Source organism: Fusarium poae, chromosome 3 (genome assembly GCF_019609905.1).
Source record: "Fusarium poae strain DAOMC 252244 chromosome 3, whole genome shotgun sequence".
Taxonomy (NCBI): Eukaryota; Fungi; Ascomycota; class Sordariomycetes; order Hypocreales; family Nectriaceae; genus Fusarium; species Fusarium poae.
This window is the reverse complement of record NC_058401.1, coordinates 3341216-3354827: the sequence shown is the minus strand read 5'-3', so window position 1 is coordinate 3354827 and position 13612 is coordinate 3341216. Positions and strand designations below refer to the sequence as shown.

General features: G+C 48.0%; 2 protein-coding genes across 2 annotated transcripts; one reads left to right on the top strand and one right to left on the bottom strand.

Moving 5' to 3' along the window:
- Positions 1–6566: 6566 nt before the first annotated feature.
- Positions 6567–8735, bottom strand: FPOAC1_008507 (uncharacterized protein; the record flags this gene model as incomplete). Its single annotated transcript, XM_044852948.1, has 13 exons — positions 6567–6620; positions 6676–6702; positions 6750–6984; positions 7033–7559; positions 7607–7815; positions 7868–8010; positions 8070–8105; positions 8155–8193; positions 8246–8266; positions 8329–8344; positions 8397–8466; positions 8561–8571; positions 8702–8735. 13 exons carry the CDS (start codon positions 8733–8735, stop codon positions 6567–6569), a joined length of 1422 nt encoding a protein of 473 aa, XP_044705618.1.
- A 1143-nt stretch (positions 8736–9878) lies between these two features.
- On the top strand, positions 9879–13463 carry FPOAC1_008506 (uncharacterized protein; the record flags this gene model as incomplete). The annotated part of the gene is made up of 2 exons (XM_044852947.1): positions 9879–9974; positions 10056–13463. 2 exons carry the CDS (start codon positions 9879–9881, stop codon positions 13461–13463), a joined length of 3504 nt encoding a protein of 1167 aa, XP_044705617.1.
- Positions 13464–13612: the final 149 nt, after the last annotated feature.

Here is a 13612-nt window from a genome sequence, read left to right as displayed (position 1 = left end):
GTGTATGTTCTTTTGATTGGCTTACAACGCGCGCCCTCCAGTGCCGTGTCATTCGAAGATTGGTCGCATGGGCCAAAAAGAGCTTCTTGTTGGTTACCTGACCGAAATCAAGATTATTTCCTTATTATTACTCTTACTCGGGTATTAATGAAAAGTTTTCTTTCCATCTTGAAAACTTTTTCCACCTTGATTAATTGATTCCCGGTTTTCTGGAAGCGACATTATACTCTTTTCTTTTGCGCGTGGTTCCTCAGGCTGACTGTGTCTGCTGATGATGGCATGGGCTCTCTCAAGCAAGGGCAAGGGCTGAGTCATGAGAATCATCTAGAACAGGTTTCAAATGTTTGAGTTAGCCATCGTGAAAGAGAGACACGGAACGGAGCAAAAGTCTAAAGGCGTCTGTCTGTTCGTATGTCATCCACAAGGCTCATCTCAACTCAACGGCGGCCCCACGACAGGAACTCGCTCATTCATTCCAACAGTGACATTCTGATAACGGCTGTCAAGGTTGTATGCTGATAGATTTGTAGTTCCAACCCCTGACATGGCTTGCCATGTTACAGTATCCCCATAGCGTAGTATCTCATGGCGGCAGGCAGAGACCCCGAAGCCAAGTCCAAGCCAAACCTCAGAACCTTTTTTTTTGTTTTTTTTTTTTTTGCCATCTGATTATTCCTATACAATGCGCAATTCTCACGTCGAGTCTGGTGTTGAATGTCTGGTCCTGCAGCGAGCCGCATGTTTTGCTGATGCTACTGACGTCGCTGTATTCGAGTCTCCAGCTTCTTTGGACAAGCGAGATGAGAAACTGTTACCAATTCGACCTATCATATCAACTCGCACTTGCAGCATCATCCCTTGCGTCTGCCGTTTGGTGTTTCTAATGCAGACACGTTTTTCAGAGACATTTCAAGGCAGGGACACATGGCTTTCAGAAAAGCCGTTATTTTTACCCTTCAGAAAAGTTCCTTTTTTTATTGCCTCGTCCTTGTATGCATTGTCTTTGACTGATGGTGGCTTGGTCTAGGCTCTAACCTGGAGCGTTGCGTTGCGTTGCATTGTGCCCTGTCTTGCTTACTACTAGTAAAAGGCAGATCTGACAGATCACATTCAACGTGCGTTCCCCCGCATTCTTTCATGTACACTCGTATCTTTTGTCGAACCGGGGTTTTTGTCGAACCAAAAACTCGGCTGGGCTAGGCGCAAATTTGCATCAAAGGAGCTTGTCACTTTGTCAGGGCCCGTCCTCCACGCTGCCTCCACTGCAGGTTCTGCTACAACCAGCAAGGATACGCGTTCTTATGGTCTCTGCTGATGGTTACGTAGTGGCACAGTCAGATTGGAAATGGTATTCTCAAATAGGTATCCTCTGGAACAGTTTCTACTTCCTTTCTCAGCTTAATTCTTCAAGTGAAGGGGCATCATCAAAGAAGGGATACAAAATTGGCCACTCGGCCGATTTCTGACAAACAAATACATGTTTCCGTCCTCGAGCATCTCCAGCTTTTACGTCTGTGCGATGCCTGCTCTTGGTATTGTCTTGCCGCTATTCCGTCCTGTCCTGTTCTATCCCGTCCCGTTCAAATACAAAGACCAACCAGCGCCTGGGGTCAAATTCCTATCAGACTGCTGCAGCTGCACGTTTTTGGACAAAAGTAAGCCTGCCGTCGTGTCTTATCAGGGGGTTTTTTCGACCTTGCCGTGCAATCCCCGTGCCTGTGCTGAGTGGACAATTAGGACATGGGGGTCGCACACAACTCAAAGCAGGCTATCATGAGCGCTCCAAGGGTTCGTTCAAGTGCCCGTCACCTTTGAAACCCGCAGCGTAACGGTACACACATAATCGACAAGGTCTGCGCCGGGACCATCGAAGATCCCCTTTCGGCCGCCTCGCTTGGAGGCAGAGGAGAGGCAAAGAGTCAAGGCGGCTTGGGGTCGGATGCTGGCGGCTCAAAAAGAGACTGACCAGACGAGATACCTCATTCGTAAGACACGAGGCGAATGTTTCTTTTCTGTACGGCAAAAGTCCTAGAAGAGACTTGTCAGGTTGCACTAGACGTGAGCTTTTAGGAGAAACATAAACAGCCGTGCGTGGCGAGACCACGGCAGACAGAGACTGGTGATTGCAAAGGAGGCGAATCGAAATCGGGATACTGCTGCATTGCATTGAGTTGCCTCTTCTGCTATAGGGGTTTCAAGGAGAATGTGGCTGTCCAGAAGTCTGCCCACTACTGACTGCTGTCAGTCTTCACGATGACTCTCATTTGCAGGACGAGGATAGAACCGATGCAGCACCTCTGGCAGCTGAGATCGCCACGCGGTTGCATTTCTTTGTACGCAACAGTTTGAGGCTGTGATCCAATCACCTCTGAGCCACCCCGGACTCTTGTGCTACGCCTCTGGACGTGGGGAACTTTGGACGTTTGGCTGACTGTTGGAGAGAATGAACCCGACTTGTCGTATATTTTGGTGGACGTTGAGTTGCGGGGGGAGATGAGATGCCTGTGCTGTAGCTGCACCTTGCTAAGCTACTAACCTATGGACGCGGCGTCTTTATTTGCGGCTGCCTGCAGTGCAGTCCTAGAGTAGGTAATTGTCATGAATGGCATTCCATGTCCGACGTCCCAATTACAATTCTCTGAATTATCATCTTTACCTGTCATTTTGTGGTTTCGCTGTAGCATGTTGCATGGTCTGATAGCTAACCGAGAAGAGCTTGTCACATCGTGCCATGTTGCACTGAACTAAACTGAGAGTTGAGGTCTTGGCAGAACAGAGACCCCCTCTTTTGAGTCTCCGGACTTTTGACCCTCGTCAGTCGTTTAATCAACACGCTATACGACTTACCCCGGATTTCTCCAGGCTTTCTTGGACTCGGCATCGTCGGTGGCTGGAGTCGCCCCGTCCACAGCGGTTTATCAAACTTTACCACTGTCGGTAAGTCAGGAGGTAGCCGCTACGGATACTCCGTGGAATAATTTAAAATAGCATCTACGTAGAGCATTACGAGTCCATGGGCTATCATCTCTTTGTTTGTTCCAGTAGGCGCTTACGCTCGGAATGGATGGCGTGAACCATAACCCTGGGGCTGTCTGTGCTGGACAGCAAAGCCCGTACGTCCATCCAGTGGACAGATAAGACGTTGGCAGCTGTTGGTGGCTGACAGAGGCAAGCAAGCAAACATAATCCCTCCGTGACACTCTGAGGTATTAGTCGCTCATCAAGATCCGACTGCTTGGGCCCCAGTCTGCAGTCTGCGGCAAAGCTCTGACGACATCCATCCATTATCTTGAGCCTCCTGCAGGAGGGCACAATACGTGAAGGGATCTTATTGCATGAAAGGGATATTACCAAAACAGCCTCTGAGTCTCTGCTACGCTATTCTATTCATGCATGCATGTTTGCTTTCCAATTTCATTTAGTCGAAACGCAACTATTCAGACCACTATGCCTGGTAGAGGGATAGCCTAACGATAGAGTCATGATAGTATATGTTAATTCAACTCGAGTTAGAAGGTCACACCCCCTCTCTCGTGACCTCTCAGGTCCCCCAAGCCATGGAAATATGTGATGCCATCAGAGTCTTCGCAACTTATTCTACGTTTTCCGTTAGGTCGGTTTGACTTTGGTGCTGTGATCATCTTGCCTGATTACACTCTAGTGCACCAAAGGGAACGCTGCACAGAACAACTCTGCTCTACAGCGATCAAATAGGAGGGTGTCTAAATTGCGGAGGTGGCGCCTTAGTTGTGATGTGATGTCTTAGTATCAACCTGCAATGAATGTGCCATGTGACCTTTCGTGTGACGAAGTAGCATCCGTATTCTCTCAAACTCTTGCTGCAGGAACTCGCCTTCTTTCCGGACCCTGGCCAATATTGTCAATGACTCAATGACATACTTGACAGGAGAAAAGGGCGCGTTCTGGCCCTTGGCTCGAGCAATGGCACAGTAGAAGCGAGAAGAAAAGTGAGGGGTGGGTGTGCTGACCTCTCACGGGACAATAGTGATGATCTTGGTGATGTTCCATTTCCGTGGGGGACCTCAGGGTATCAGAAAAATTGGCCGCTGTAAGCCTAAGAGACGAAATTAGTGGGCCACTTGATGCTTCTTAGACTATAGCTCTTAGACTACTTATTTTTGTAACCTAAGACTTAGGAGGTCATTTTTTCTGCTACCCACTAGGGGGATAATGAAGATCTGCGATAGGGGAGCTGGTCTAGGGTAGTGATAACGGAGTTGATGCTCCACGTTTTGGCTCAAGACTGAGGACGAAGTCGATCTTGATGAACTACTTGAATCAAGTGTTTGATAATAAAAGATGACAGCGTATAATGCGCCTACAAATGAGGGTTTTTCCTGTTCTGTTACAAGATTGGTCGCTGCATTTGCCAAGGTCTACAATGATCCAGACTCCATCTTGACCTCACCTTACCTCAGACACTAACATCTCACTAACCTCACTTGAAAACCTTCCAACCGAGATTCCAATACATCATCAGAAACAACATTGAAAGTGGGTTATGTCATGTCATGGCATGCAATTTACCCAAATATGCCAAATTTCCCCTCTTCACTGCACTTACCCGTCTTCCCACTTGGAGGGAAGCTTCTGCGCCCAAACTAAACTAAACACGACGAAGACCATGCGATTGCTGTTTCTACCCGAAACCCGCCATGCAACCTGATACCGATCCAGCACATTCACGTATTGTGCATTTCTACCACTTACACTAGGGGATGTAAGCTGTAGGCTTCCGCACCGGTCCGGATGGCCGCATTACACCGAGCTGGACGACTACCGTGGCGGCAGATCAAAATGGATCTAGAAGTGGATTTCACGATTGACCGAAGAGGGTCTCGGTATGGAGTTTCGACTGCAACAACACCAACAATAACCTTGAAGATGAGCTGGCTAGAGACAAAAACATGATGCTGGTTTAGTCAATGCACCGGGGAATAGAGTTGAGGACGGGGCCGTTTGTTGTCTGGTCTTGTCTCACCTCGCTCACGGAACAACTGCCGTCGATCTCGAATGGAGCTTGACAGCAATGACCTTGACGATGAGCTGGCTGAAGTCAAAGTCAAAGTGTTGATGTAATAGAAATTGTTTCTGCAGGGATACTCGGTTGTTGTCTCGTATCAGAGCAATTGATTGAATTGAATGGAGCCTGTCTTCAAATGCATCATGGCCTCATCAAATGTTGGGCATTGAAGTTTATGTTTATTCCCACAAGTAAAATGACAACTAATAATATCAAAAGAATCTGCAAGTGACACATGTCTGGTGTTGTCTGGACAGATACGGGCGTGTTCATAGATTTCCATCTCCCATGTTAGTTGCCTCCTCAATCTTGCAACTCCTCTGCATAGCGGGGAGAACTTTATAAAACCTTCGCCGGCCCAGAACCTCAGCCAGGGAAGTCATGCAATGCCATCAAATGTTGCATGCGTACGCCCACTCTCCAAAAGGTGTCCACTGCTTAATATGCGGGCTTCAAATGCTCCATTGCGGCTCTGAGATAGGAGCAACCCGAGACCTGTACCATAGGATGCACTCAACGCCATAAGTCAATAAGAGTTACATAGTGTTGTTGATTCGGGCATACCCAACAGCCATGCATGTATGCTGCCAATGGTAATCTCCAAGGGTACATCAGCTGGAGACTTGCTGCTCTGCTGTCACCATGTGGATAGATTCCACAGCAACGTGAAAAGGAGACATTGGATTTCGAGATATGATTAGAATCAAGTCGGCCGGTGGATACAGTGCAAAAGAACAGCAGAATCTGACAGTCGTTGTCCCTTACCGCACTTCTTTGGTCGTCGAGACAGCATGGAAACAATGTAGACCAAGTATATGCATTGCCTGACCACCAATACAAGGCTCGCCTAAAGCATACACACTACATCAGCATAGCTATAGCCACAAGATATGATACCAGGACGACCTTAACTATTGTCAAGACCATGTGTTCTTACATCAAATTGGGGGTTTATGGACTATCACATCAGCAGTGAGATAGATAGTCAAACACTTGTGACTAGATTTAAAAAACATATTTCAATTTCCTATAGAACGCAGTTGTACTCGTCAACTAACACAAAGCTTGTCCCCCTTAATTAGTTGTCTAGATTTTAGTCATCCACAGCATTTTGCCCAGAAACCCACGATGCCAGATCTCCGAGTCTCACGATGAATACTGTTGAATGAATTTGGTATAGCAATATCTTCAGACTTGTGTTTGCTATGTAAGGTTAGTTCAACCCAGAAACAGCCTGATTCTGCTCCCTTTCGCCTTATGCATATCGGTTCTGCGAAAGTTCAATATATGGCCGATTATTATGGACTGTTGAGTGAGTTTTCGACTGACAACATCTGTTGACCACGGTTATTCGTGACATCTGGATCCGCAAATTTACTTTGTTAGCTCAAAAACCGAACTGAAAACTGTTCCTAGATCCATGACTTCAACTAAATGAGCAATTGCAGACTGTCTGAAAGGCTCTATGGTTGAAAAGACGCCATGTGTGCGTACAATCAACACCGTGTACAATGGCAATCGCTTAAGAGCGCGCGATCATGGCCTCGCGGTCAGGACCGGTACCAATCCACTTGATCTGGGAGATGTTAGCAAATACGCATGCCAACCAGGAACCCAAAGGATAGGCCTACCTTAACCCCAACAAACTTCTCAATGTACTGAGATTTGTTAGCGTGACTCACTCATACAGTGGCATTTGACCTACCTCCACGTATTCTCTAGCTTGCTTAGGAAGGTCGTAGAAAGTCTTTGCACCAGTTGTTGGCTTCTGCCAGCCAGGCATCTCGTGATACACTACTTCGGCGCGCTCCAGGAGGTCGAGGTCAGCGGGGTAGTGGTCGAGTTCCTCTCCGTCAACCTTGTAGGCAATGGCAATCTTGATCGTCTCAAATGTGTCCAGAACATCGAGCTTTGTGAGGTTCAGACTAGAATAGAAATTTCTGCGAATACTGTCAGCAACTTTCCACCTATAGAGGGACATTACGTACATGGAAGCGCTATAACGCACCACGACCAAGTCGAGCCATCCACACCTACGTCGGCGGCCAGTGGATGTTCCCCATTCTCGTCCAATCTCCTGGAGCTTGGTTCCGATCTCACCAGTATCCTCTGTCTTGAAAGCTCCCTGGCCGACTCGGGTTGTGTAAGCTTTCACAACACCGATTGTCTCAGTGATGTTCTTAGGATTCAAGGTCAGTCCACCGATTATGCCGCCGATCGTAGTGTTGGACGAAGTTACGAAGGGGTATGAGCCGTACTTGATGTCAAGCATCAGCGCATTCGCTCCCTCAACGATGATGTTCTTGTTGTCCTCCTGGGCTGCCTTCATGAAAGATACACCGTCGACGGCGTACTTGGCGAGTTTTGGTCGGTATTCGTCGAATCGAGCAATTTCCTCTTCGACATCGTATACGAAAAGGTCTCCAAAGCGCTTGCGGTAACCCGCTTCAAGGCGTCGAAGCTTGGAGTCAAACAGCTCCTTGTTGAAAACGTCAACAAGACGAACGCCCTCTCGCTGTGAAGAGATTAGTGAATTCTGAATAGACCTTAAAAGCGATTTACCTTACTGCTGAGGCTTTTGAGTACGTAGGGCCAATGCCTGTTTCCGATGTTAGTTAACTTCCACCACAGAGAGACTCCAGGGGCGCCAAAGCACACAAGACTAAATTCCATCATGACTGCCGACACCTCGCGCATGCCTTCGTCTCGTGCTTCTGACGTAGTCTGAGTAATGATTGACTTGCCTCTACCTGTGGTACCAATCTTCTTGTCTGTTGAGCAGTTAGATATATATCTCGCCAAATTGCAGTTGCAAGGACGTACCTCCAAGTTCCTTCTCCTCAAGTCCATCGACAGCGATGTGCTGCTGCAAGATGATGTGAACACGATCCGACACGAGCAGACGATCCTCTACGGAGGGGAGGCCCTTCTCTACCAATTCGGCCATCTCTGAGAAAAAGCTTGGGCTAATATGGGGTTAGTATATAAAACATTCATGAAGAGGCTCAGTGACGTAAGTACTTACACATGGAAAACAACACCACTGCCAATGAAGTTGAGGCTGAAGATTTTAGCTTCGGGGAGTGTGAATGTCATATTTGGGATAATACCAGTTAGGGTTGATAAGTCCACTTGGCAAAAGGTGGAAGCTAGAGGTAGGTCAGTACTTGCGAGGAGAATTTCGTATCTGTTTATGCGCACCTGTAAGATACTCCATTGGCACTTTCGAGAGGGAGTTGAATATCAGTTAAAGTGAACAATTTCTCAAGAAGAATCAGACTAACACAATGGAGTGACCAGCTAAAGAATCTGTCAGCATTCGCCATGTGCTAAAGCGCCTGTCAAGTCTTACCATTGTGACCTCCAGCAGCTCGGGCGCAAAGTTGTGCCTCAGGGGCAAGGATGTCGGTCAACTTTCCCTTCTGTATCACAAAGCATGGTTAGAATCCACGTTGGACTGTGGTTGCGGAATAGACACAGGAAATAATTGAATTCGAATCGGAAGAGAATACGTACGCCCTCGTCGCCTGTAATTTATCAAGTTAGCATTCGTTCCATCATGAATATTGTAACCACACCACATCACCCCAATCTCGGTATCTGGGATTTCTCAGATACAGCAGGAAGAAGCGAAGGAGAGAGCAAGAGAAGACTCACCCCATTGAGCACCAAGAATAACCTTTATCGTCATGTTGCGTTACTGTAAAATGCGTTGAACACGATGTATGTCGATGTTGCAGGATGGAAAAAAAGGCGCGGGGCATGACGCGGGGCATCATTAGAGCGGGGCAGAAGCTTGCATCACTTGGTAGCACCGACACCGGGGATAGATGTGAATCATTCCAGTGGGCATTAACAAATTTAAGGTACGATACCCCAACAGCAGCCAAACAAGCCCCTCTAATTAGAAATTGCGATCTCGAATTTTTCTTAGTCATTATGTATTTTAACACGCAAAATGTTGCACTTCCTCAAAAAATGGAGTTTACCTACAATTGTTAACGAGTCACTTGGTAACAACATTTGCTTCTCAATTATCGTGACAACTATCGCCAAGCTTACAGTCTTTATGACACAAAGAGCCCTAGCCCTAGATAGGACTGTATCATACCTGATGGGACTTTACGACATGCAAAGTGGAGTGAACGATCAGCAGTTTTGTCTAACTTATTACAATCAACCAAAGAACAGTCCAAAGAATGATGTGATCTGGGGACCGGATGCCCAGACTAGCAGTTGTGGTCAGAGCAGATAACAGGGACTACAAACATGTGCTGACGCAGAACCAAGAAAACAGTGGCAGCAAGCTTGGTAGCAAACTCTTAATGTGCAACCACAATTTCCACAACGGTTGATAGCAATCACATGTGATTGGAACGTATTACAAATCCAAGAACTTATGGCTCTGAGTTTCTCTACCTATCTTTGAACATTCTTAATCCAATGGGCAGTATAATTAGTCAATGCTGTTAGTTTTCAAATTCCCATCTGGACCTACATGCCAGAGAGATGAGCATTCCCTGATAGTGAAAACAATAAACGAGTAACTTCTTTGCACTTGTACTATATAAAAAGTCACTTTCAAGTTCACTTTTCCTATTCGAGTGGTGGTTGGGGCAGATAGTGATCTTGTTACCTTAGGTAGTTTTAAATGGATGTCACGTGCTGTCGCGTCACAGACGTTCGCAGCTTCTTCCCTCTTTTCACTTCCGGTCGATTTACTCTAATTTAGCCGCAAAGAGAGATGCGCTGATTTCACTTCTTTGTTCTGAACTCTTCACAACAGCTCTCTCTTCCCGTTCCTCTTCAAGTCGAAAATGCGTAAATCACCGAAATGATGGAACCCCAGTCGCTTCAAGCAGGCAGCAACGAGTCGCAGGACAGTCAGGCTATCTTCGAGGCCTACAGGGCCGAGTTTGGCGTCGGCAGGGTACGTCGACAGTGCAGCTGAAATCACTTTACACTGGGGCTATCACTCATGATGCACTAACACTTTTGTTGCTTCGCACAGTTTAGCAGTCCGCTTTCCAAATTCGAATTGTCCTCAAGAAATGACACAGATGACCAAAAACAGATCGTTGCACCCACAAGCGAAGTTGTTGTTCCATCATCGGAGCCAACAGTCAATGAAAAAGTGACATCCGAGGCCGCTGACTCTCACGACGCGTTAACGGACACGGCGCGTTCAGTGAGACCCGCTTCTGAGAATGGCGATCCGTCACACTGGGACGAGACAGGGGTGGCACTGACACACTCCAAAAAGCAATGTACTCTAAAGACCAGCATACGAGGAGGCGTTACCCAGGACCGCGAGGACCGCGTTAACCTGATTGCCGACAGAAGCAAAACTCCAGGCCACGACATTCTCATCAATCCACAAGACTTGAAGCACTTGCCTGCGCGCCATGACAGCGCGAAGCCGCAAGCAGTGCAAAACGATGCACTCAAGCCTCTGACCAGGAGTACGAAGCCGCCGAATAGCGCTGCAGCTGGCGCCTTGCACAAGATGGATTTCTCTCAGCAAACTCCGACCCAGGCCAATTTCGACCGTGATTACAGTGAATTTTGCGATTTTGTGCCCTCCAGTCCTGTCGAAGGTGATACACAGTCTGGATCGCTTGAGCCCAGGCCTCTTGAAGATGACGACACAGGGGCCGTCAACTTTGCTAACTTAAGCGAGTTCGGTCGACCATCATCCCAGGTCTCAGAGGATGCAGGCTTCGAGAACACTAGAGGTGACTGGAGGCATCCTGATGGCACTTCGCAGTTGAATAATGGGCAAACACCGCACCGTCCTAATGCCCCGACTTTCGAGACCCCCGCTGTCCCCAAGAACCCGTTTGTTGCGAAACCGAACATTACTGCCCCTCTAGCCGGAAGCCAATTGTTCGGCCAGACGCAGTTTTCCTCGGCTGTTAAACGTATAAGCCCGACGTCGTCACGACCTTCTCCGAAATTATTCAACTCGAAATCGCCAAACCTGATTGAGACGTCGCCCTTGAAGAATCGAGCCAATGTTTCGTCACCAACCGATATCCGTACATCGAGCCCCCTACGTCTACATGAGATACCCGAGACCTTATTGACAGACGAACATAGAGACTCGGGGCGAGTGCAAACACCTCGGGATGGCCGATCCGCTGGTGGTGACACGATACCAGAGTCGCCCCCTTCATCAGAACCTACTCCCCGCGCGCAAGCACCCAGGTCCTCGAGCACTACCGAACCAATGTCCCATTACGAACCCATGCAAAAGTCTCAAGAGAGAAAAATAAAAATACTGGGATCAATTGTGATTTCTCCTATGAACTCCGATGATGATTCCGACGACGCAATTCGACGGATGGAGAGACGAAAGAAGATTGAGCGGAAAAAAGCACAGGCTGCGGAGGAACTGGGTCGAGTTAGTTTTACACCAAAGATATGGCAAGACTCAATGGGACAGCCATCAAGGAAGAGGAGAAAGCTCTTTGAGGCTGATAATCCGGAAGTGAGCCATGCGACATCACATGTTGATACGGATGTCAATAAGCGACAAGAGCTGCCCGCCATCGTCGATGATTCCCAGAAAGGATTGGTCGCTTCAAACGAACTTCCTGTTGCATCGACTAAAGCTACTCCTGGAAACAGTGCTCCCGAAAACCAGCAGGTTGACCACGATGGCGACATGGTATTGGTGGATGCTGATAAGGTTATGGTGGATGAAGATATGATACCGGCCACCAGTCCAGCGCCATCTCTACCACCTACAGCACCCGTAGAATATCCAGAGCCATCAGAGCCTGAGCTACCTCGGTTGCGGATGGACGACGAAGATCTACCAGAAGGACCAAATAATCACTCCGAACCCTCATCATTGCCTCCGCCACGGAGACGGACCGTCAGGACTTATGGTCGTACAGTTCGGCAAAAACGTAGGAATCCTTTCCTTAGCTCTTCTAACTCTGACGGGCTGATGGGTGAAACGGAGCCAAGACCGATGTCCATGTCGTCACCTTTGCACAAGACGGCTGGAGTTTCGATGATAGAAGAAGAGTCAGAGCAGGAGTGTCAGCCACCTCAGGAGACGATCAAGGTTGATGCGAATCCAACATCGCGGCCCAAGAAGACGGCTCGGGATGTTTACGCAAACCTCCCTCCACCAATGACTACGCGTTCGCGACGCAGCGGTAGAGCTGAGACAACTCCAGTAACCCCACTCGCCAGTCGCTCGGCTGGTCAAATTTTACCAACATCGTCAAGCTTAAGTATTTTATCAACGACACCAACCTGTTCTGCCAAGACAACACCCGGAACCCAGGACTCCCCTGGCTCTGAACAGCCGGAATCGGTCACTCTTCCCTCTCCAGGAGGCAACGATAGCTTGCGCAAGGGGCATATTCGATTAGGAACAAAATCGGAGTCGCCTCAACAAGCAGGAAAGTTGAGAAGAATATCGAAACGGTATCCACGTCTCGACTCTGAATCAACCGATGAACTGCACCATTCGCCAGCTGCAAGCGTGCTAGAAAGGAGTATTGGACACAAATCCAGCAGATCCTTCAAGCAGAGCTTTGCTTTTGTACCTCGCACAGGACGACTGTTTGATGGTATGGTGTTTGCACTGTCATTTTCAACCCAGTTCAAAGCACAGGAGCGTAAGAAGATAGAGTCGAAAATTACACAATCAGGGGGAGCAATTCTCACAGATGGGTTCCAGGACATGTTTGAACACTCATCCATCATGAGTACTATGAATCCAGTGATGGATGAGGAAGAAGCCTTGAGGCTTACTAAAACAAGTTGCGAGAGTGGGTTCACAGCACTCATTGCCGACAATCACTCGCGCAAAGTCAAATACATGCAAGCACTGGCACTGGGTCTTCCTTGCTTGGCTCCTCAGTGGATCACGGCCTGCCTCAACAAGGGTGCCATCGTGGACTGGGAACCATATTTGCTTTGTGCGGGCGCATCTACTGTGCTCGGAAATGCTCTTCGGTCGCGAATTTTGACTCCATATTCGGCGGCTGAAGCGAGACTGGCTGATGTTATTGAACAACGACCACGCCTTCTGGACGGGCAACGGGTCCTTGTTGTTGTAAACTCAAAAAAGTCACGCAACGAAGCCAAGGAGCCCTATATTTTCCTTGCGAGTGTCTTGGGCCCATCAATATCGAGAGTCTTCTCGACACAACAAGCACGAGAATTGTTGCTGGAACAGCAGAAAGCAGGAAATCCATTTGACTGGCTATATCTTGATAAGGGTACAGGAACAGTGGAGGCAGTTCTTGCTCCCGCGGAAATAGCGGGTAATAAGAGGCGACGGAAATCAACACCAGCCCAAGCCAATACTACAGACATCCGTGTCTTGGATGATGAGCTTGTGATACAGAGTTTGATTCTGGGTCGCATGGTGGAAGAAAACGAAATGTATACTTAACAAATTTACCAGGGTTTCATTCTTCTCAAGGGCGTTTAAGGACTATTGCTGTATCGAGGGTTAATAAGGATCAACTTCTTGGATTGATGCATTGGATGGCGTTGCAAGCGGAATCTGAGGGCAAGCCCACAGCTAGTGCAAGTATGTAG